This window comes from Mauremys reevesii, linkage group 5, assembly GCF_016161935.1.
Source record: "Mauremys reevesii isolate NIE-2019 linkage group 5, ASM1616193v1, whole genome shotgun sequence".
In the NCBI taxonomy this organism is placed as follows: Eukaryota; Metazoa; Chordata; order Testudines; family Geoemydidae; genus Mauremys; species Mauremys reevesii.
In genome coordinates, this window is record NC_052627.1 from 74,317,624 (window position 1) to 74,340,333 (window position 22,710).

The 22,710-nt window shown below is 38.5% G+C and overlaps 1 protein-coding gene across 3 annotated transcripts in view; it reads right to left on the reverse strand.

Moving 5' to 3' along the window:
* VEGFC (vascular endothelial growth factor C) overlaps positions 1-22,710 on the reverse strand; it is a 130,011-nt gene that overhangs the window by 48,151 nt on the left and 59,150 nt on the right. For 2 of the 3 annotated variants that reach the window (XM_039542454.1, XM_039542456.1), the window contains exon 2: positions 2,427-2,640. In XM_039542454.1, coding sequence (XP_039398388.1) covers positions 2,427-2,640 — 214 coding nt within the window. Of the gene's footprint in view, positions 1-2,426; positions 2,641-4,979; positions 5,092-22,710 lie in introns of those variants that run through there. The other variant, XM_039542455.1, reaches the window with a different exon arrangement.

Below are 22,710 nucleotides of genomic sequence, written 5' to 3' on the forward strand. Positions count from 1 at the left end.
CAGTTTTAATTGCACTATTAAACAATAGAATACCAACTGAAATTTATTAAATATTTTGGATATTTGTTTACATTTTCATCTATGTTGTATTCTATGTTGTAACTGAAATCAAAGTGTATATTATTTTTATTATAAATATTTGCACTGTAAAAATGACAAACTAAATAAATAGTATTTTTCAATTCACCTCATACAAGTACTGTAGTGAAATCTTTGTCATGAAAGTGCAACATACAAATGTACATTTTTTTGTTACATAACTGCACTCAAAAATAAAGTAACATAAAATTTTAGGGCCTGCAAGTCCACTCAGTCCTACTTCTTATTCAGCCAATCGCTCGGACAAACAAGTTTGTTTACATTTGTAGGAGATAATGCTGCCCGCTTCTTATTTACAATGTCACCTGAAAGTGAGAACAGGCATTCTCATGGCACTATTGTAGTTGGCCTTGCAAGATATTTACATGCCAGATGCGCTAAAGATTCGTATGTCCCTTCATGCTTCAACCACCATTCCAGGGGACATACATCCATGCTGATGACTGGTTCTGCTCGATAACAATCCAAAGCAGAGTGGACCTATGCACGTTCATTTCATCATCATGAGTCAGATGCCACCTGCAGATTTTCTTTTTTGGTGGTTCAGGTTCTGTAGTTTCTGCATCAGAGTGTTGCTCTTTTAAGACTTCTGAAAACATGCTCCACACCTAGTCCCTCTCAGATTTTGAAAGGCACTTCAGATTCTTAAACCTTGGGTCGAGTGCTGTAGCTATCTTTAGAAATCTCACACTGGTACCTACTTTGTATTTTGTCAAATCTGCACTGAAAGTGTTCATTTTAAGAACACTTTCACAACGTGCTGGGTCATCATCCCGAGACTGTTATAACATGAAATATATGGAAGAATGCAGGTAAAACAGAGCAGGAGTTCTCCCCCAAGGAGTTCAGTCACAAATTTAATTTACTCATTTTTTTTTAAATGAGTGTCATCAGCATGGAAGCATGTCCTCTGGAATGATGGCTGAAGCATGAAGGGGCACACAAATGTTTAGCATATCTGGCACATAAAATACCTTGCAGAAGTGCCATGCTACAAAAGTGCCATGCAAATGCCTGTTCTCACTTTCAGGTGACATTGTAAATAAGACGCAGGCAGCATTATCTCCTACAAATGTAAACAAACTTGTTTGTCTGAGCGATTGGCTGAACAAAAAGTAGGACTGAGTGGACTTGCAGGCTCTAAAATTTTACAATGTTTTATTAAAAAATGCAGGGTTTTTTGTACATAATTCTGTATTTGTAAGTTCAACTTACAAGAGATTGCACTACAGTACTTGTATTAGGTGAATTGAAAAATACTATTTCTTTTGTTTTTTTACAGTGCAAATACTTGTAATCAAAATTAAATATAAAGTGAGCACTATACAGTTTGTACTCTGTGTTGTAACTGAAATCAACGTATTTGAAAATATAGAAAACATCCAAAAATATTTAAATAAATGGTATTCTATTATTGCTTCACAGCGTGATTAATTTTTTTAATTGTTTGACAGTCCTACCATAAAGTAATTCTATTTTCAGGCAGAATGATAAAAAAAAATATGTTAATGTCCATTAATGCTTCAACTGGTCTGTTGTAATATTATAAACATACTTTACACAATCAAAATAAGCCACACCAAGGTGTGCATTACTTGGCTACTCCAGGTGGTTGAAGATCCTTTGCCATGAGCCTCTCAGTGCATCTGAGGCATGCATCAATAGCTGAATAATGCATGCATTATTCTGGGTTATTGCTTAATTGAAGAAAATCAGAGGGGAAAAAGACAAATTTTCTTTTTCCCCCGCTCAGTGGGGATATTCTTTGGGAGTCACCTATTACTGCCTTCTTACTTCCTGCAAAGTCTTCAAAGTACCAGCATAGCAGAGATTCTTTCCAGCTGAGGACTTCTGGATTTAATTTCAAATATCTGCTGTACTGTACCATCTGAAAATGGTGCAAACACTTCCTTCTGCATCAGTGTACACCTTGTGCATCCCACTGAGTTCACAAAACGTATATTAGAAAAAAATAGCCATAAGGGTTAGTTTCTTTCATTACAGAAGTGTCTAAAGCGGTGCTTAATTTGTGCCAGAGCTTGCCAGGGCTGAGCCCCCGGCACCTGTAGCTTTGGCAGTTCATAGCCCTGGCACCTCTGGACTTGCCACGTCAGTTATGAAAATAAGAAAAATTGCTGAGCCCTGGCACCTCTTTAATTACAAATTAAGCACTGGTTTAAAGGTCGTAACTTATGCATTAATACAAATCAAAGGCCTTAGCCATTTTTATTTTCAGTGCTTAGATTTTAAAGTGTTTTTGACACAATTGACATTTCTTCAGATTTTGATTTACAGTATTTAGTACATCTTTTATTTCCTGAACTTACTTTTCAAGATCTCTGTATTATAATGTGCTGCTGCAAATTTTACTGAATCATCTGATCTTGTGTCGAAGCTGGAGTGTTCCCTGTTGTGTTGCCAGCCCCCTTTCCTCAACTGACATTTGAACATTTTCCAGTACTCTGGGTAAAGTACTGTCATGAGTTCATCCACACTGGACACAGACCGCAACTGCTCTTCCAGCTCTTTGCTTGCATGAGCCTGTTAAAGAAACATGCAAGATTAATTACTTTCTGCATTGCACAAGTTTTGCTGTAAATTAGTTTGTTGAACAGATAAGCTTTTGTAAAATCAAATCTCCCCCTTAAGAATCTTCTTGCGAAAAAGTCTACACTGATGTTGTTCTGTAACATCTGATACTGCAATACCTTTCTCTCATCACTAATTCTTACTCAAACATGTTGTTCAAGATAAGTATTATTCATGTGAGAAAAGAGTTGCAGAAGTAAACCCTTGCACGATACAATTTGGAGGTTAAGGCAATGTATTACATTTTGTATTATGGATAACCGAATTATTTTTAAATAACATTTTTACTTTTTCAGACAAAATCAGACAGAGTTTATAATTATATGCATATTGCCTAGCATCATGTAACATTAAAAAGGATGAGATCAAGTAAAATTGTGCATGTTTTCCCAAAATTTAATGAAAGCAAAAAATGATGAAAGTGCAAAAATGGGTGAAAATGAAATTAGACAATTTTTGAAAACTGTTTTTTATAATTTTGTTCATTGTTAGGGACCAATCCTGCAGACACTCGCTATAGAGCATAGTGTTTACTATTGTGAATAGTTCAATACAAGCCAATGAAACTATTCATAGTAGTAAGCACTATATTTGGTAATAAGTTATTGTAGGACCAGCCCTATATTGTAGTTCTTTATTTGGTAAATATCAGTTTCTCCCATCTCAAATATAAATAAGATATGGACATAGGTATTTTTAAAAAAATCTTGTTTAGGGTCAATCATGACTATGCCACAAGCTCCATGTAGGAGCCAGTGTGGTTTTCCATTGTCTCAAATGCAGACTGTGAAAGAGATGATGACTATAAATTACATTCTGCCTTGTGATTCCCCCATGTTGCCGGTGGAACATGCACCCCACCACCATACATCACGCAGAAAATACCTGGTTAACACACCATCCATTCCCTGCCCACTCTTACCCACATGTGCAATGATGGTGGAGAAAACCACACATAATGGTTCTCTGGAAGTTGCTGTCTCTCCAGATGCAACTACTCACAGTATGGATATCCAGTGCAGGAGAAGGATACAACTCCTCATGCATGTGCATGCAGGAATGGACACAGTGTGACCCTTCGATGGCAATATTATAGACAATGTAAGCAGTGTTCATTAACTATTGCTTCTGTACATATAAATACATACACATACAGTAACTATTGTCTTCTGTATCCCAGAAAGAAATGGCCACATTAAAAAAAAATACTGGTGACAAAACAGGTGGTTTAAGAATAATATAGGCTTATCAGAGTCTAACAATTTTAAGCAGGTCAAATTTATTTTTTATCCTAACCTGCACAATAGTGTATTTCTAAATTTTCAAATATTTTGATATGGATGCTTTTAGGTGTCTGTGACAAGAAGTAGTATTAATTTTAGCAATGAATACGGCTTACATAAATTGGTTGCCAGATTTAGTCATGAATTAATTTCTATATGTAAACAAAATAAAAACTATTACATAATAAGAAATATTTTATTCCCTGCACAGTTCCAAAATATTGCTCACAATGTTGCCAACTCTCATGATTTTATTGTCAGTCTTGCAATATTTATTGCTTTACTTAAAACCCCAGGTCCTGGAGCTGACAAACTCATCTTCCATTATAAAACAAAACAGAACCTTCTAGCCTTCCAGGCAGCAGAGAAAACCCTGAAATGAGCACAATCTAAGGGCTCAGAAATCAAGAAGTCAAATAAAAGAACCCTTTTTTTTAAATCTTATGATTTTTTTGGAGGCCTGACTCATGATTTTTGAATGACTGGAGTTGGCAAGACTGTCCTGTACAATTACTACCAGGACAAATATAAATGATACAAAGATTTCATATATACTGAAAAACCCTTTGTATCTGAATGAACGATAACATGTTCATCTTATTTATTCTTCATTACAAGAGATATGACGTATTCTCCCCTTTTCTTCCCTCCATCGGGGACACAGCAGCAGGGACCAGCTCTAATTGCTACATGCCACCAGCCCCATAGGAGCAGCAGAGACGCCTGAGTGCCCTTAAAGGGGCTGGGACCCTGCTTCTCCTATAATGTAGACGTTTTGGACCTCGCAGGATCCTAGAGTCCAGGCTCCAGACTGAGCCCAAACGTTTACATAGCAGTTAAACAGCCCCTTAGTGTGAGCCCAAGTCAGCTGATATGGACCAGCCTTGGGTATCTGCAGTATAGACATACCCAAAGTTACCTGAAATAAAATGGATGCTTCAAGTATGAAATTGTAGAACTACTAACAGTGAGCGATATGTAACTTATCATTTCAATCAGCTTCCGTACCAGATGACTGGAGGATATCTGGATGATAGCCAGTTCACTGGAAAATGTGATACCAATTTTTAAAGAAGGGTCCAGAGGCAATCCTGGCAACTAACGGCCGGTAAGCCTAACTTCAGTACCAGGCAAATTGGTTGAAACTACAGTAAAGAACAGAATTAACAGACACATAGATTAACACAACTTGTTGGGGAAGAAAGTCAACAAGGCTTTGTAAAGGGAAATCATGCCTCACAACTCCATTACAATTCTTTGAGGGGGTCAACAAATATGTGGACAAGGCTGATCCAGTGGATATAGTGTACTTGGATTTCCCAAAAGCCTTTGACAAGGTCCTTCACCAGAGGCTCTTAAACCAAAGTAAGCAGTCATGGGATAAGAGGAGAGGTCCTCTCATGGATCAGAAACTTTTTAAAAGACAGGAAAAAAAGGATAAGACTAAATGGTCAGTTTTCAGAATGGACAGAGGTAAATAGTGGTGTCCTACAGAGATCCGTACTGGGACCAGTGCTATTCAACATATTCATAAGTGATCTGGAAAGAGGGATAAACAGTGAGGTGGCAAAATCTGCAGACAATACAAAATTATTCAAGATAGTTTAATCCAAAGCAGACTGTGAAGAGTTACAAAGGGATCTTGCAAAACTGCGTGACTGGGAAACAAAATGGCAGATGAAATTCAGTGTTGACAAATGCAAAGTAATGCACATTGGAAAACATAATCCTAACAATACATACAAAAATGATGGTGTCTAAATTAGCTGTTAGCACTCGAGAAAGTGATCTTGGATTCATTGTGGATAGTTGTCTGAAAACATCCACTCAGTGTACAGAAGCAGTCAAAAAAAGCTAACAATGTTGAAAAGGCATTAGGAAAAGGATAGATAAGATGACAGAAAATATCATAATGCCACTAAATACATTCCTGCTATGTCCACACCTGTGTGCAGTTCTGTTCACCCCATCTGAAAAAAATATATTAGAATTGGAAAAGGTACACAGAAAGGCAACAAAAATGATTAAGGGTATGGAACAGCTCCATATGAGGAGAGATTAAAAAGACTGGAACTTTTCAGCTTGGAAAAGAAACAACTAAGAAGGCATATGATAGCGGTCTATAAAATCATGAATGGTGTGGAGCAAGTGAATAAGGAACTGTTATTCACTCCTTCACGATAACACCAGAACCAGGGGCCACTGAAATTAATAGGCAGTAGGTTTAAAACAAAAGGAAGTACTTCATTACACAACACACAGTCAATTTGTGGTATTTGTTGCCAGGGGATGTTGTGAAGGCCAAAACTACAGTGACGTTCAAAAAAGAATGAGATAAGTTCATAGACGACAGATCTATCAATGGCTATTACCCAAGATGGTCAGGGATACAACCCCATGTTCTGGGTATCCCTAGCCTCTGATTGTCAGAAGCTGGGAGTGGACAACAGGGGATGGATCACTCAATGATTGCCTGTTTTGTTCATTCCTGCCGAAGCACCTGGCACTGGTTACTGTCAGAAGACAGGATACTGGGATGAATAGACCATTGGTCTGACCCAGTATGGGCATTATGACGTTCTCATGATCAGTGCAAGATCTGTCACCAACAATCAATCAGTGATGAAGTACCCAAGATCGCCTGCATCCTGGAGACTTGGCTCTATGACACTACAAGCCCTGTGCTAGCTCGCCTCCTCCCCACTTTCTCCCACTACTTTGTCTATCATATACCAAGACAAGACAGGAAGCACTACATCAAACATCAAATCGGAAAAAGTCGCCTCAGGTAATAAAATGTCTTCTAAATTCATTTGTCTAGCCCAGGGTGGGCAAATTTTTTGGCCTAAGGGCCACGTCTAAGTATGGAAATTGTATGGGGGCCATGAATGCTCTTGAAACTGGGGGTTGGGATGTAGGAGGGGGTGAGGGCTTTGGCTGGGGGTGCGGGCTCTGAGGTGGGGCCAGAAATGAGGAGTTCAGGGTGTGGGAAGGGACTCTGGGCTGGGGCAGGGGTGTGGGTGGGTGTGTATGTATGTGAGGTCTCCTGCTGGGAGTGCAAGCTCTGGGGTGGGGATGAGGGGTTGGGGGTGCATGAGGGTGCTCCAGGCTGGGACTGAAGGGTTCGGAGGGCAGGAGGGGGGAATCAGGACTGGAGCAGGGGGTTGGGGCACGGAAGGGGTTCAGGGATGCAGGCTCCAGGTGGCACTTACCTCAAAGCAGCTCCTGGAAGAAGCGGCATGTCCCCCCTCCGTCTCCTATGTGGAGGCACAGCCAGGTGACTCTATGCACTGCCCTGTCTGCAAGCACCTCCCCTGCAGCTCCCATTGGCTGTAGTTCATGGCCAATGGGAGATGCGGGGGGGGGCACTTGGGGCAGGGGCAGGGTGCAGAGCCCCCTGGCTGTCCCTACGCGTAGGAACCAGAGGGAGGACATGCCGCTGCTTCCAGGAGCCACGCAGAGCCATGGCATGCGTGGAACGGGACAAACCCCCAACCCCGCTCGCTGGCTGCAGCACTGGAGCGGGGCAAGCCCCAGACTCTGGTTCCTGGTGGGAGCTCAAGGGCCAGATTAAAAACATCTGAAGGTCCGGATGCGGCCCCTGGGCCGTAGTTTGCCCACCCCCGGTCTAGCAGCAGAAACCAGAGCCAAAACAGATTATTTTGTTCATTTACAGACCACCAAAGACCAAAGGATTCAAAAAGGAGCTAACTAAAACCTTGTTGTGAAAGGGTGGGGGCTTCAAATTTACCAGACACCTACTAGCCAGAGGCTGATATGAAAGATGTAGCCAGAAATTAGGGTACAAGGCCAAGCATCTCAATAGGAATCCTTGCCCTTCCCATCAGAAGAGCTGTTCATCAGAAAGTTGATCCTGGACTATGCTGCTAAGGTTCCCCATCCCTCATCTTTAGTACTGATCTCAAACTGGTATGTTTAGTCTTCTGGTAACCTAGACAAGTGGATTTCCTTAAACTCTACTAAACTGTTTTGCTTATGAGCTAAGTCATAAATTAGGCACTTGTATAGCATTTTAGATCTATGTTGCAAACTGAATTTCTTCATGGCCATACCACTTAGTAAAAAGCTTCATCTTCAAACGGGATTGGAGATGATGTATGCAATTTCAACTATTCAACACAGTTGAGGAGATGGCTTTAGAAACAAGTGTTTGGTCATAATTTTAAAGTGCAGAAGTTTTATTTATTTCTGATAAGATCAGAAGCATTTATAAAAAAGCAATAGTACTAAGAACAGTTAAAAAGTCAAACATATTCTCCTTACATTACATTATTTCTTCATTTGCAAATCTACTCTATTGTTCTCTTCTTGTAATAGAGCTGCCAGTGGAGCTGAGAGACCGGGCTCTCAGCTCCCCGCAGTGCCCCTCTTAAGTCAGTGGAAGTGCTCCTGGTGAGGACACGCACAAATGACCCCAGGAGGGTAGCATAGACATGCACCAGTGCAGAAATTACTGTGGTGGTTGTAAGTCGACCAAATGTAAGTTGATTTAGGATTGTAGTATAGACATACCCTGAGGAAGTCACCTTGGTTCACTCACATTCAGAAGTTCATCTCTGTATATCCATACTACTGAGAAAAGAACCTGAGGGGGAACCTGATAACAGCCTTTAACATATTTCAAGACTCTTATACAGAGGATGGTAACCAACTGTTCTCCAAATTCACTGAAGGTAGGACAAGAAGTAATGGACTTAATCTGTGGCAAGGGAATTTACGTTAGATATTGGAGAAACTTTCTAACTATAGGGGTAGTTAAGCACTAGAATAGGCGTCCAAGAGCTGCTACGGAATCCTCTTAATTGTTTTTAAGAGCAGGCATGACAAACACCTGTCAGGAATGTTCTAGGTAACTTGGTCCTGAGGCAGCACAGGTGGCTGGACTAGATGATCTCTTGAGGTCCCTTCCAGCCCTACATTTCTATGATTCTGTCAAGAGCTAGACATGCAATGTGCATCTGAAGCTTAAAATCTACAGAAATTGATGGCTTAATATTCCAGTTCCACTTGCCAGAGAAAGTTGCATATTCGCTTCTGATAAGTATAATTTTCAAGACCTGATCTAAGATAAGGCTGTGAAATATTGTTTTAAAAATACATTTCCTCATGGATTTTCCAGAAGGCCACGTGTACTGTTAATGTAATAGTGTTTACAATTTAAAGTATTCATTTAGAGGAGAACATAATGAAGCATGAACACACTTTTTTCGAATGTGGGCAAACGGAAAACACAATATATTTATAAGATACAGTACATATTTTCTGCAAAATGAAGTCTTGGTGGAGAAGAAGAAACTATCTTGATGTTTTCTGAGGAAGTGCAACAAGATTATTCCATTATAGCTGCTCAAATTCTAGGAGACTGATTAAAATAGATTCACAGGGAGTATTTAAGCATTTTTAGTATAGCAGAGGGAAGTTTTCTAATGCACTATACTTAGTTTATTCTATAAATAACCCATGAAACTGGGCCTATAATTGTCCTAGTTACAAGTGAGTAATTAGAATGATCACAAAATTGCAATTTTTGTTCTTAAGAATCACTCGCTATTGATCTTAATTAATGAAAACACTTCCCTTAAAAGCAATTGATGTTTTAAGTCAGGTTTACAAGTACAATGTAGGGAGCCTATTCAGTCACTAGAGGGCTTTTGCTATTTCTTCTCTTCAGCCTGACAAGGGAAGAAAGAATGGAAGCAAGGGTGAATAGCAAGGTACACATACTGTACTAAGTATTGTAACTAGGGTGACCAGACAGCAAGTGTGAAAAATCGGGACCGGGGTGGGGGGTAATAGGAGCCTATATAAGAAAAAGACCCCAAAAATCGGTACTGTCCCTATAAAATCAGGACATCTGGTCACCCTAATTGTAACCAGAGCCCTCCTAAGCACCATTAAAGATTTAGAGGAGAAAGAAAAGGAAGGTTGTTTATTTATTGCCGGTAGGTGTCTACAAATGTATTTCAAAATGTGTTGACCTCTCCTTGCTATAGTCATCATTAACCTGTAGGCATGAATTTTGAACTGTGGCAAATTAGGCAAGTATTTATAACTGGTTCAGGTTGAATGAGACAATTAGAGGCATTAAAGACCTATGTAGAAATTTAATTTTGGCCCAGAAATCAAACAGACACAACTGCCAAATTGTCCACACAACTAAATCTTAATTTCCACTTGACTAAATGAGGGCGTTAACTGCATTTCTAATAGTAATTGAGTTGGCCAAGGAACCTTGAGCTGGAATAAACTGCCAGCAACATTTGATAAAGGAAAAAGTATTCAGTATAAAAATAAATAAATAAAGGAATTCTTTAAAACCAGAACTACAAAAGCAGTTCTAACTGATGTCTGGACATTTGCAAAAATCTACATTTAGTGGTTTTGGTTAATTAATCTAATCAAACTAGCTAACTCTTTTTTTTTAATCTAGGCTCTTTGTTCTGCTTTTGGTTGTACATCTGCTTGTAGCATAGTGCATACCAGAAATGATACTTTTAAATCTCTAAGTAGTTTGGCTTCATGAAAATCAACATCATAACTGTTCAGAAAAGCATAACATGAAAAAAACAAAAACAAAAAGAAACCAAACAAGAACAGAAATGTACTGTAAATTAATGACTAGAGCCCTTATGTTTAACAGTGTTATGCTGGATCAGATTAACAAGGTTTGGAAGTGATTAAGGTTTGAATATTTGATTACTTACACCATGCTAGTTATTCTCAAATGAACTTTTAGATGTAATTCTAAATTTAAAATAAAACCATTGTATTAAACCTGACAACTGTTATGGTGCCATAAAATAACATAACATTATCAAGCTAAAACAGTGAGGGCCAGACTGTGACTTCTGATTAATTAAGTAGTCTGCTGATTTCAATGGGATTTCAATGGGATTTCAATGGGAGCCACTTGCATGCAACGGAGGGTAGAGCCCAGCCCTAGCTTCTAGATGGGAGGGAAGAGTGCTACCTATATACACCATGCTTTCCTTTCTCGTTCTATTATGTAAATGAGTCCAAGGAAACATTTCACTGACCCGTCCTAAAATACTCAAGCCAACCCTGGGCATTGTTGTGTGATCACGCTGAGTAGGAGCTGGTTACATTTTGGAGGAAAAGCCTGAACAATTCTTTCACTGACCAATCTTTACAAGATTTGGAATGACTGTGTGGAGTGGAACAACTCCTCAGAAGACAGAAGTGTGAGCAGGAAATCCCACAAGATGAGGCTCACTTCATTTCTTTTCATCTACACAGTTTATTGAGTAGCAGGGGAGAAAAGGGCCCTAAATTAATCAAGTGACAAATCCTCTTCTTCTAAATAAAGTAAGAAGATGTAGTAAATAAACTATCCCACACAGTAAATTACTTACAGATCTACCTATCTATATTTCTATAGTTCTTATCACTCTGCTATCTTAGTGGCATTGTGAAACAAGGAAGTATATGGCTTGATTTTCTTATTCCAAAGCTATTACATAATTACATAAATTTTGGAAAACTTTGTTCTGCAAAATAGATGTATTTCATAATGTGGTATTCCAACTCTATAGTATGTTAAGTATTTCATAAAATTATAGTTAACAGAAAAAATATCTGGAAGGTTAAAAACCATCTCTGAACAAAATGAAGTTTATAATGTTTCCCTATTCTTTACATTTACAGTTTATTTTAAGTATCCCTTATATCCTTCTCTATTAATATCAAAGGTCAACATACTTAATATTTGGCAGAGACTATGACACATAATTGATGGTTCAATATGCAATAATAATAATTAATGCATCTGCTGTGATTATAGTTGTCAGCACATTAGATTTTCAAGGATTTTCTTAATAGGAATATTCTGGCTCTAAAGCAATCCATTTTAATGTACTTGTATACCACATATATTGACCAACTGAAATATATTAAAAAATCATGTCATTAATTTAGCATAGGGAAGCAAACATAGGTAGTGTGGAAATATTGCTAAAGAAAGCTGCACGTAAACATTTTTCTTGCATAATCTTTTAGAATTATTCCAATTTATATGTATTTTCCTCTAGGATATTGATGTGATTAATGTCAATTAAATGAAAATATAATAATTCCAATGAAGAAAAATCTGAACCATATAGTATGATTAAACATCAACTTTGCTATATGCCACTTACATTCAAGCTGAATATGATACACCTGATTTTGATCTCACATCTGTTTAGCACTAGTATAATTTAACTGATTTCCAAAATTGTAAAACTCCTTTTTATTAATTTTAAATATTTACAGAGCACTGTAATTTTGCATGGTTCTTTACAGAAATCAGAAGATGACACTGACCCTGATTCTGGTCTCATGGTAATTTAAATCAGGAATAACACTACTGAAGTCAATTGGATTATACTGTACAGCTGATATGAGTGAGATCAGTACCAGACCCACTGCCCCTACACCAAAAAGCTTAAAACTACACTAGACAAACAAGAAAACAGAAAACAGACAAAGGAAATGATAGAAAAGGAAGTGAAAAAAGGATCAAATAAATATGATATGATTTGCATTATACTGAAAATGAGCTTTATATATTCTGATATTGTTAACACTGAGAATGAGGGAGAGAAAAGGGAAATGAATAGAGGTTAAAGGTGGAAAGAAAAGCAAAATAAATGAATTTGAGAAGGGATCTGAAGAAAGAGAAAGTGAAAGTCTGACACACAGGAAGAAGGCTATAACATCATGTAAAGGGAGGATGAAACAAAATGTAAAGAGCTGCAAAAATTTTATTTCTAAATGAAAAAGTACACAAATTCTTTAATTTAAAACAAAACAAGGAGATAGCTGATAATCCTGCACGAAACTAATCCTATCCTCAGTTATTTAATTTATCCACATGTTTTACCTATTCTACATAATTAAGTATCTGAAGAATACAGCTGGTCGAGAAATAGAATTTTCCTTCCACAGGAAATTCTGATATTTTGAAATTTCTTTTGTCCCTAAGAAGAACAAATATTAGAATTTTTTTAATTTACTGCAGAATGAAAGTTCTGAAATATTTTGTTTTGGCAACATTGAAATCACCTAAACATTTTGTTTCAATAAGGTTAAAATGTTCTGTTTAAATGTAATAATTTTGTCACACACACACAAAATATCAGGGTTGGAAGGGACCTCAGGAGGTCATCTAGTCCAACCCCCTCCTCAAAGCACAGGGGCGGCTCCAGGCCCCAGCACACCAAGCGCATGCTTGGGGCGGCATGCCGCGGGGGGCGCTCTGCCGGTCGCTGGGAGGGCGGCAGGCGGCTCCGGTGTTCCTCCTGCAGGCATCCCCGTGGAGGGTCCGCTGGTCCCGCGGCTCCGGTGGTCCACCAAAGCTGCGGGACCAGCGGACTCTCTGCAGGCACGCCTGCAGGAGGTACACCGGAGCCGCCTGCCGCCCTCCCGGCGACCGGCAGAGCGCCCCCCGCGGCATGCCGCCCTGCTTGGGGCGGCAAAATGTCTAGAGCCGCCCGTCAAAGCAGGATCAATCCCACCAGACACATTTTTCCCCCAGATACCTAAATGACACACACACACCCAAATGATAAAATCAAAACAAAACATTTCAATAATTTCCCACCAAAATTTTTGACAAAATAGATATGTCCCCATTAAATATTTCAAATTGGCATTTCCTAAAAGCAAACTGTTCCACTGGAAAATTTTCAGCCATCTCTACTGAAGAGTTATCATAGTCTGTGAATGTAATCAATAATAGCATCCAAATGCCCTTGAAAGATATCTGGTTTATTTTATAGTTATGTATTATTTTCTCATACGATGCTGTTTTCATCACAGTCTAGATGTAGTCTGATTCTGAGGCTAGGAAATTATCAATCACCAAAACCAGAATTTGTTTTAAATTTAACTATATAAGTGATATAAAGAAGTATTACCAAACTGAAGGAATGTTGTCACAGTGCTTGAATGCAGACTGATCTCAGTTCTCCTCAGAACACTGACCCCCAGTTTATGACCCTGAGACAAATTCTACTCCTATTTACATCAGTGTAAATCTGATCTAAATTTACAGTGCAGTTAAGACTGACTAAATGAGAACTGAATTTGTACTCCTATATGCAACATTGTAGGTTCAGATTTTACCAAAACCAGATTTATTGAAATCATAGTTAAAATACGGCTTTGAAAATGACATATTGTAAGCTTCTTTGGTTTATTAATCTATTGTTGACAGTAATGCTTTCTGTCAATATTTACCAATAAATCATTTTATCACCTATAAATTAATTTAATTTAGTTACTGTCTGAAGTTATAGCTTTCTGTTGCTTCATGTTATTCTAATTATCCAACAGTGCTTTAAGGGTGAATGTTTGGATCAAATAATTTTGACAGAGAAGTATGTATATATCCCACATGCAGGTGTATTAAGTAATCTTGGGCAAGCAACTTAACGTCTCAGTAATTCAGTTTCTCCCCTCCTTTGTGAATCACTTTGAAATCTATGTATTTCAGTTTTTTTCCAATGTAGGACTCATTGCAGCAGCCATCTTTTCCCTCCCCTACTTCAGTAAACAAGAAAAGTTCTGAGAACTTTGAGAATCATTAGTTACCAATACAGATGGACTCACACAAAGTTTTTTATGGGAGACAAACTTGATATTTTATTTATAAGAATAAAGTCTCTAGATGAATATGTTACCAAGATAGAAGGGTGACTGGATAATGTGAACAATGTGAGCAAACAGTGAGTGGAAGAATTTAATCCACTCTTGTAAAATACTGCACAGTATGTGACAGGCTTATAAAAAAAGATGGGAAACCAAATCTGTGTGTGGAAAATACCTAAACCCTTGGAATTCCTACAAAAAAGAAAAGTCCTGAAGCAAATTCCTTCCATATTGTTTTGGAAGCACAAGATGAACTGAAGTAGCTAAATTCTATAGTAGTCTTGCCAAATGGTCTGCTACACAAGAAAATACAATTACAGTATTGCTACCATTTTAGATTACAGAGACAGAGAGAGTCTTAGTTACAGCTAGGGGGGAAAAAAGGAGACCAAACATTTCAAGGAAACAAAATTTTAATTTTTCTAGATCTTAGCTAAACCATACATTCTCACGGGAGAGAGCTGGAGGCTATGAGAAGGGATTTCCAATTAGAAAGCAATGATGGTACAATCCTAAGATTTCATGGTTTTATATCATCTCCATTAGTGCAGTATCTGACCATCTCTCACATAAAACTGATTAGCAGCAGTGAAGTCCCTAGTGGACGTCACAGAATTTCTGTCTCTTCTCACTTCTCAGGTAAAAGCTCCGCTTGGGGTAATTTTTTGTTACTGTTAGTTTCTGTTTCGTTGACCGGGTCTATGGGATGGAGGTAGAAGGAGTATCAGTGTTGTGAGTGTCATTCTGGGCATGCTGGAAAGCCTTCATTAAAAAGGTAGGTTCTGCAGCATTTCCTAAAGATGGTCAGTCTCTGGATTTGTTTCACCTCTCTGGAAGTTCCTCCCATATTGACCCCCTTGACTGAAGCTGTTTCGTCCCAGCTCTTAGGCACTTCTGTCTGGTCTTTGTGATCTGCATTGTTTTAAAGCAATGCAACTGTCAGGGACATTCCATCACCATTCTCAGAGTTCTACTAGACAGGAAAGATGAGAATCACTGTAGTGCTGTGCTTATAAAATCTTATTCTCTTGTAAATTAAGGGTTTGTCTACATGGTGTGGCATGCTAACTAACATGCTGCACTCTAACCTGGGTAGACCCTGCTGGTATGCTCTAAAAGATACCTAGTTTGTGTTAATGCAGTCCTAACACAGTCCAGCTACGACTATGTTAACGTGAACTAAGTGCCTTTTAGAGCACGCCAGTAGGGTCTACACACAGGGCAGTTAGAGTGCAGCACATTAGAGCACTTTACAAAGCACACTCCTCTAGCGTGCATTGCCAGTGCTGTGTAGATAAGCCCTAAGAGAACCTTAGTAATTAGGATTTCCTTTTATTAGTTTAAATTCTGAACACTTTTCAATAACATGCAATGTTATCCAGCTTGTATTTTCTTTACGACTGTCAGAAATGACTAATAGAATCAGTATACAAGAGTAAACTATTATTATTTGTATTCATGTTGCTTTATTACCATCCCTAGCTGAATTCCCTTGATACTATCATTATTTCTGTTAGCAATTGCCAACTGCTCCACAGTTAAAAGCAAACAAATACTGAGACAAATTAATGTTGTGAATAACTATACTCATGAAGTAAACCATTAATATGCTGAAAGCTGGAGTCACCTATTATCATTTGGCCAGCTGCAATACAGGCAACCACAATGCAAGATGCTTCTTCAGATTCTCCCATCAATGTTCTCAACAGTGAACTCAAGTGTTTGCAATCTCTAAATGTAAGAGATAATTCTATTATTTCAATCTGCATGCCAGCTCACTCTTGGATATTGCTTCAGGACAGACTACGTACTATGTGAAGATATGCCAGACTGTAATTAGTAGGGTTAAAAATAAAAATTCTGGCCATCCATCAAAAGATGGATTATGATAGAGCACGACCCATAGTTTAGCTGGTACCTCTCCAAAGTTGAAACTGTAGAGTGTTATATCTATAGTCAGTCAATGTTGCAAAAAATATTACATAAAAGCTTATGTAACAGGTGAATTAAATTAATTAGTAGTTGCATATTCTGAAAAAAAATATTCCTGAAATGTGTCTCTTTGGTCAGAAATAATAAATCAAAATTAGGACTTTTAGCTTAATCTGAAAAACTACACTGAAATAGTCTACTTTAAACAACTTGATAACCCTATGTACTGTATAACTATTTACATGATTTTGCAACTAAAGGAAATTTGGTTGAGATTTGAAGGAAAAAACTCAAACAGGTTTATCATAAGAAAAATTCAATCCTGGTTTTAGACAACATTTAGTTTTATACTCAACTCAGTTGTTGCATTTTTGACAACTCGGATGTTTTTATGATGGACATTATTATTTAAACACATCTCGCCTCTTATTATTGTTTATAATGTCCTTCATATTGCTAATAAACCTTTTTGGCAACTGTTTAAGAATTACAGTACTAGTTATAAAATTCTGCACAAACAGAAGTAAGGTACAGTCTAAATATTTAGCTGCAGGTCACAGAAATTACTTCAACTAATTATACATTTAAAGCAATTCTTGAAAAAAAAATCATTTCCATAGACCATGAAATGACAGCAATCGGGTTTCAAGGCAAATGTTGAACTTTATTCCTAAACAAATGTCTGAACATAATAGGGCATGAATTCTGAACTGTTAAACAATCCTTGTATAGTTTACAGATCTGAACTGTAATATTAATTAGAAGACCACCTACCTTGTCACATTGCCTATTCTAACAAATATTTCAATGATAAACATTATTCACCAATAGAAAAAAATCTCATAAAAAGCTAAAGAGTAAGTTAATGGTCCAATTATAACACAGTGAATTTATTAACAAAACAGTTGCTTTAAATAATTCTAGGCACTGTTTCCCACAAACGATAATTGAGAATAGAAATGTAAAGACTTATTAAAATCTCAAGAATGTCTATGGATATTCCAGTAAAAAAATGTTATTCTCTGATTCTTTTTGATACAAATGCCCAAGATTGAGTCTACTTGCTAAAAGTCTTATTAAAAAAAAAAATCTCTATTGTATTCTTAAGAAGCACACTGGACTGAATAACAAATCACATGACTATACCACTGATACCTCAACTTTTTACTTCTGACTGAAGATTCCATTAAGAAATAATAAGCTGGAAAAGCTTTAGTATTTGTGATGTCAAAAATTAGGATCTTACCCAAACACTTTATAAAAAGCTTCTTCATTAGTTTAAAATAGGTATAATTAAAAGATATTTTGAATATAGACAGAATGTAGTGGACACAGAGAGCAGAGTACTTGCCATCCCAAAGCAGTGTTGTTTTTCCTTGGTTAAAAACAAAACAAAACAAAAATTTTGGGTGTGGGGTGGGATAATTTGGCCTGCCCTAAATTGTTATGATGAGGAACATAATTTGGATCTCCTCTGACTTTGTAAATCTACCATCTGCTGCAAAGAAATTAAACAAAAAATAAAGACCACTGTGTATACCTTGACCCTACAGTATTTTTGCTTTGATGCTGCAAAGACAGCCAGTCAGTAGAGGAAAAACACAAGTTAACCATCTAACCGTAAACCCAAAACTAGACTAAAGTGGATGACAAAAAGAAAGTGAATAATATAAGCTATGTACTGAAGCAAAGGAAAAAAAAGTACGTTTTCCATATACAGTGACGCAATAGGAAAATAAGTTTTAATTTCAAGCATCTAAGGAGAATATTGCAAATGAAGGGAACACAAAACAAAAGCAGAAGAAATTTGATTAAAGGCAAATTATTAAATGTAACTAATTGCATTAAACTAACGTTCTAAGCACAGTGGAAAAGTCTGAGTTGGAATGATATATTTCAATTTCTCTCTTGGCTGTTTAATTAGTCCAGGGGTGGGCAAACTTTTTGGCCCGAGGGCCACATCTGGGTATAGAAATTGTATGGTGGGCCATGAATGCTCACGAAATTGGGTGTTGGGGTGCGGGAGGGTATGGGCTCTGGCTGGGGGTGCAGGCTCTGGGGTGGTGCCAGAAATGAGGATTTCAGGGTGTGGGAGGAGGCTCTGTGCTGGGGCAGAGGGGTGGGGTGCAGGGTAAGGGGAGGGCTCCGGCTGGAGGTGCAGGCTCTGGGGTGGGGCTGGGGATGAGGGGTTGGGAGTGCAGGAGGTTGCTCCGGGCTGGGATGGAGGGGTTCGGAGGGTGGGAGGGGGATCAGGGCTGGGGAGAGGGGTTGGGATGTGGGAAGGGGTCAGGGAGCAGGCTTCGGGCGTCGCTTACCTCAAGCAGTTTCCAGAAGCAGCTGTATGTGTCCCCCCTCTGGCTCCTACGTGGAGGCGCGGCCAGGCGACTCTACACGCTGCCCTGTCCACAGTACCTAGCCAATGGGAGCTGCGGGGGCAGCATGTGGAGCCCCCCCCCAACTTACCCTATGTGTAGAGCTGGAGGGGGGACATGCCTCTGCTTCTGGGTGCCACACGGAGAAGGACAAACCCCCAACCCTGCTCCCCAGCTGGAGTGCCAGAGTGGGGCACACCCTGAATCCCACTGCCTGGCGGGAGCTCGAGGGCCGGATTAAAATGTCTGGAGGGCTGGATACGGCCCCCAGGCCATAGTTTGCCCACCGCTGGATTAGTCTATATAATCTGTACACATTCAGGAGGGTCAATCAGTGGTTCATACTATGCACCTGACAGGGAAGTAAGCACCACCCCCTTACTCCATTTGTGTAGGCTATCCACATTGCATGTCACAACGTGAAGGAGACAGAAGCTGCCACAGGTCTGCTGTCCCCTTTCTGCACATGTGAATGAGAACTTGGAAGAACCTTCGCTGCCTCCCCAATATACCACCAATACAGCTTAGCCAGTACAAAGAAAAAAATTACTTGTGCCATGTAAAGGGCTGGTACAACTTACTGGATGTAAAGGGAGACTCTTGGAGAAAGGGGGATCCAGGGACCAATTTGCCTTCTGCTGTGCACCTGAGTCAGCACACCTATGCTGCACCTTACTCAGAACTCATGGTAACTCCACAAGCTAGCTCATAATTAGCATTCATTAATATAATGTTAATTTTTGAAAAGTGGTTTGGGATAGACTAGTGCATCAGTGGTATCAGATATAAGATGACTTTCTGCTGACTAGAAGCCAGGAGAAATTGTGAATGGAATCTTTTAGGGAATCTTTGGCTCCTGAGTTACACTGGCAGAACCCAGAGCTGAATCTAGTCCATCATCATTTTTGTATCAATTTTGATAATTTATCATTAAAAACTTCAACAAAGCACTTTGTTTTGATAAAGTCAAGGCACTTTGCTTCCACTTTATTGGTTCAACTATTGTAGCATGTCTTATTATGATGAGTTTTGAGCTGCCTATAATAACCTGTTATTATATATCTATTTGTCTGATTGTTGAAAGGATGTTTACAGTATGCATATACTGAGTTAACTTGTCAGAGGGTTGTCAGGAAATGCACCCAGAAAGGAGGGTGGCTCCTGCTATGCATTTCCTAGCAAACACTTAAGTCATAACTCAAGAGCCTTCTGTTTTGAAGGGCCACATCCAAGATCATGCAGAGCTCTCGAAACTGGTTTAACTAGGCTCAGAAAACACAGAACAATAAGACTGGATAAAAAGGATCAGAGAATGGGAACCCAGACTCTAGAGGTTGAAGTTCTGGGGCAAGTTAGACCTATTGAGAGGATGGTTAGACTCCAGATAAGATAGTCTTGTGTGTAGACCTTTTGTTGTGTTTAAAAGCTTTTATGTCATGATTTGTTCATGCTGTTATGATTAAACAATACTTTGTTTTAAGAAGGTTGTCTTGTGATTCACCACTGGTCACAAGCTCCCAATGGGAAGAACTGCAGGTATCTAAACCCAGTCAGCCCTGTTGGGGTAAGCCTGGTTGGTACATTAGGTGCTGTATCTTGGCACCTGGTCTAAGAACGGTAGAATGGCAGATTTCTAGGAAAGTAAAGGCACGAGCATGAACCCTGCAAACATCACGTATATGATATATTATAAAAATTGAAACAAAGCTCTTCCACCTTAATTAAATTAAGTACTTCAACCTTATCAAAATGAAGCACTTTGATAAGATTGTTTAGATATTTCTGAAACAAAATTGCTCAGAATTTCATTTTGAGGGGAATCTCAAAAGTTTGACTTTTTGTTCAGATCTGTGACAAAATGAAATTTTGAAATGTTAGCATTTAAATTGCCGCCTGGGGAAGCCGTACCGGGGCGTACCGGCTTACTTTCACCTCTGCTTGTGCCTCTATTATCCATTTTCAGTAGAGCTGGTCAAGAAGTTTGTGATGAAACAAGTTTTCACTGGAAAGTGCGGTTTGTTGTAACTGAGATGTTTCTCAAAACCATACAGATTTTGATGAACTTCCAACAAAAAATAGGCAGGGTTCAGTCAGAAAGCTGCTTGGTTTCCTGCAGCTCACCTGATGGGTTGCTGGGGAGCCAGGGCACCAGGGTCTGCCACTCTGGGGCAGCCCTGTCTAGCAGACTCCCCCAGGGCCCATGACTACAGGGCAGCCCCGCCATCGAGACTACATTGAAGTTGAGGATTCCAAGGCTTCCAGGATCCATAGCTCCAAGACAATCCTGAATGGGCCTTAATTATTTTTTCTGCTGGGTGATATGGAAGAGTGTTAACAGGTGAAATAGTTTACAGTAAGAACGTTAGCCTTTTGCCACTGCAAAGATTTAAAGCAAAATACCAGAAAGGAATGAAAATTGGCCTAGTGAAAAAGCCGAATATTAGCAACTCTCAGACTTTCTCAGCTCCCATGTGCCTCTCATCCTCTATCAGCTCTCTAATGTCCACACTTAAGGAATGTTATTAATATCATATATAATAATATTAAAACACTTTGGTATGAATATAAGTGAAAATAATGAAAATGTAATTACAGACCTATGGAAGCTTGAAAACTGATTTTCAAAAGTGAAAATGTGAGTGTTTAAAAAAAGTATATTTTTATTTACTACCACAAAATTAGTTTGATTTTATAAAAAAATAAGTTAGACAAGCATACTTCATCTGTACAATGTAGTGTTTTTAAAAAGTTATATTAAAAATGTAGATCAGTAAAACTGCTCTCTAACTATAAATTGCTTTAAATCATCATTTCAAAGTTAATGTACCATATCATGACTTATCCGGTTTCTGTAACACGATCCATTCACACACACACACACACACACACACACACACACGATTGTTCATAGAGTGCAACTGTATAAGAATTCCCCTGCTAAAGAATACAGTTGCAGGGTCCTGGCCTTAATTATTATATCCGTTCATACTGAAAGAGTTTTGTGAATGACTCAGTCATTTATCAAGAAAACAGATTTACACCTGAATACTGATTAGGATTTTTATCTTTTGAGATCCTAAAGTGTAAAATGCTTTAATGAACGAGGTCTCTTCAGTTTTGTGATTTTGCATGTTACATATTATGAAAAGCAGCAGAGAAATATCATATAAAATTGACCATAATCTATCAATAGATAAAAGTATACTATTCCTATCTTTCTCGCTATGGAGCATGTGTATCTCAGTATGCTATAATGGCTGTGCAACCAATTCAGTATTCTGCTGGTTTGTTTGGTTAGGCAGTGTGAAAATCTGGCTGTGAAAAGTGTTTCCATATCTGTGCTTCAGGCAACAAAATAGTATTGAAATAGTGATCAGAGACACTGATATCAATGTACATGAGATAGCACTAATCAGTAAATTTAAACCCATAGAGCTCAAAAGAGGCATTCTGATTACAAAAACAGTCATGACAGAAAAAGATTCTGTACTTGATTTGTATCATATGCAGAATTTCTATTTTGGGGGGTTTATTAATTTCATTTTTCTGAGTTTATTTTTTTAGCAATTTTTGAGTTTTATGTAGTTGTCCAAAACTTGGTCATTTTCAGGGCTTTCTCAAACAGCATTACATTAGGCACACTAGAGAACCTTTAGTGCGAACCAAGCAGGATCTACACAGACCACTTAATGTGCAACATAATAGTGAGTTTCAGAAATCCTTCACCCTTAAGTCCACATTATTCTGCATGTAGACAAGGCCTT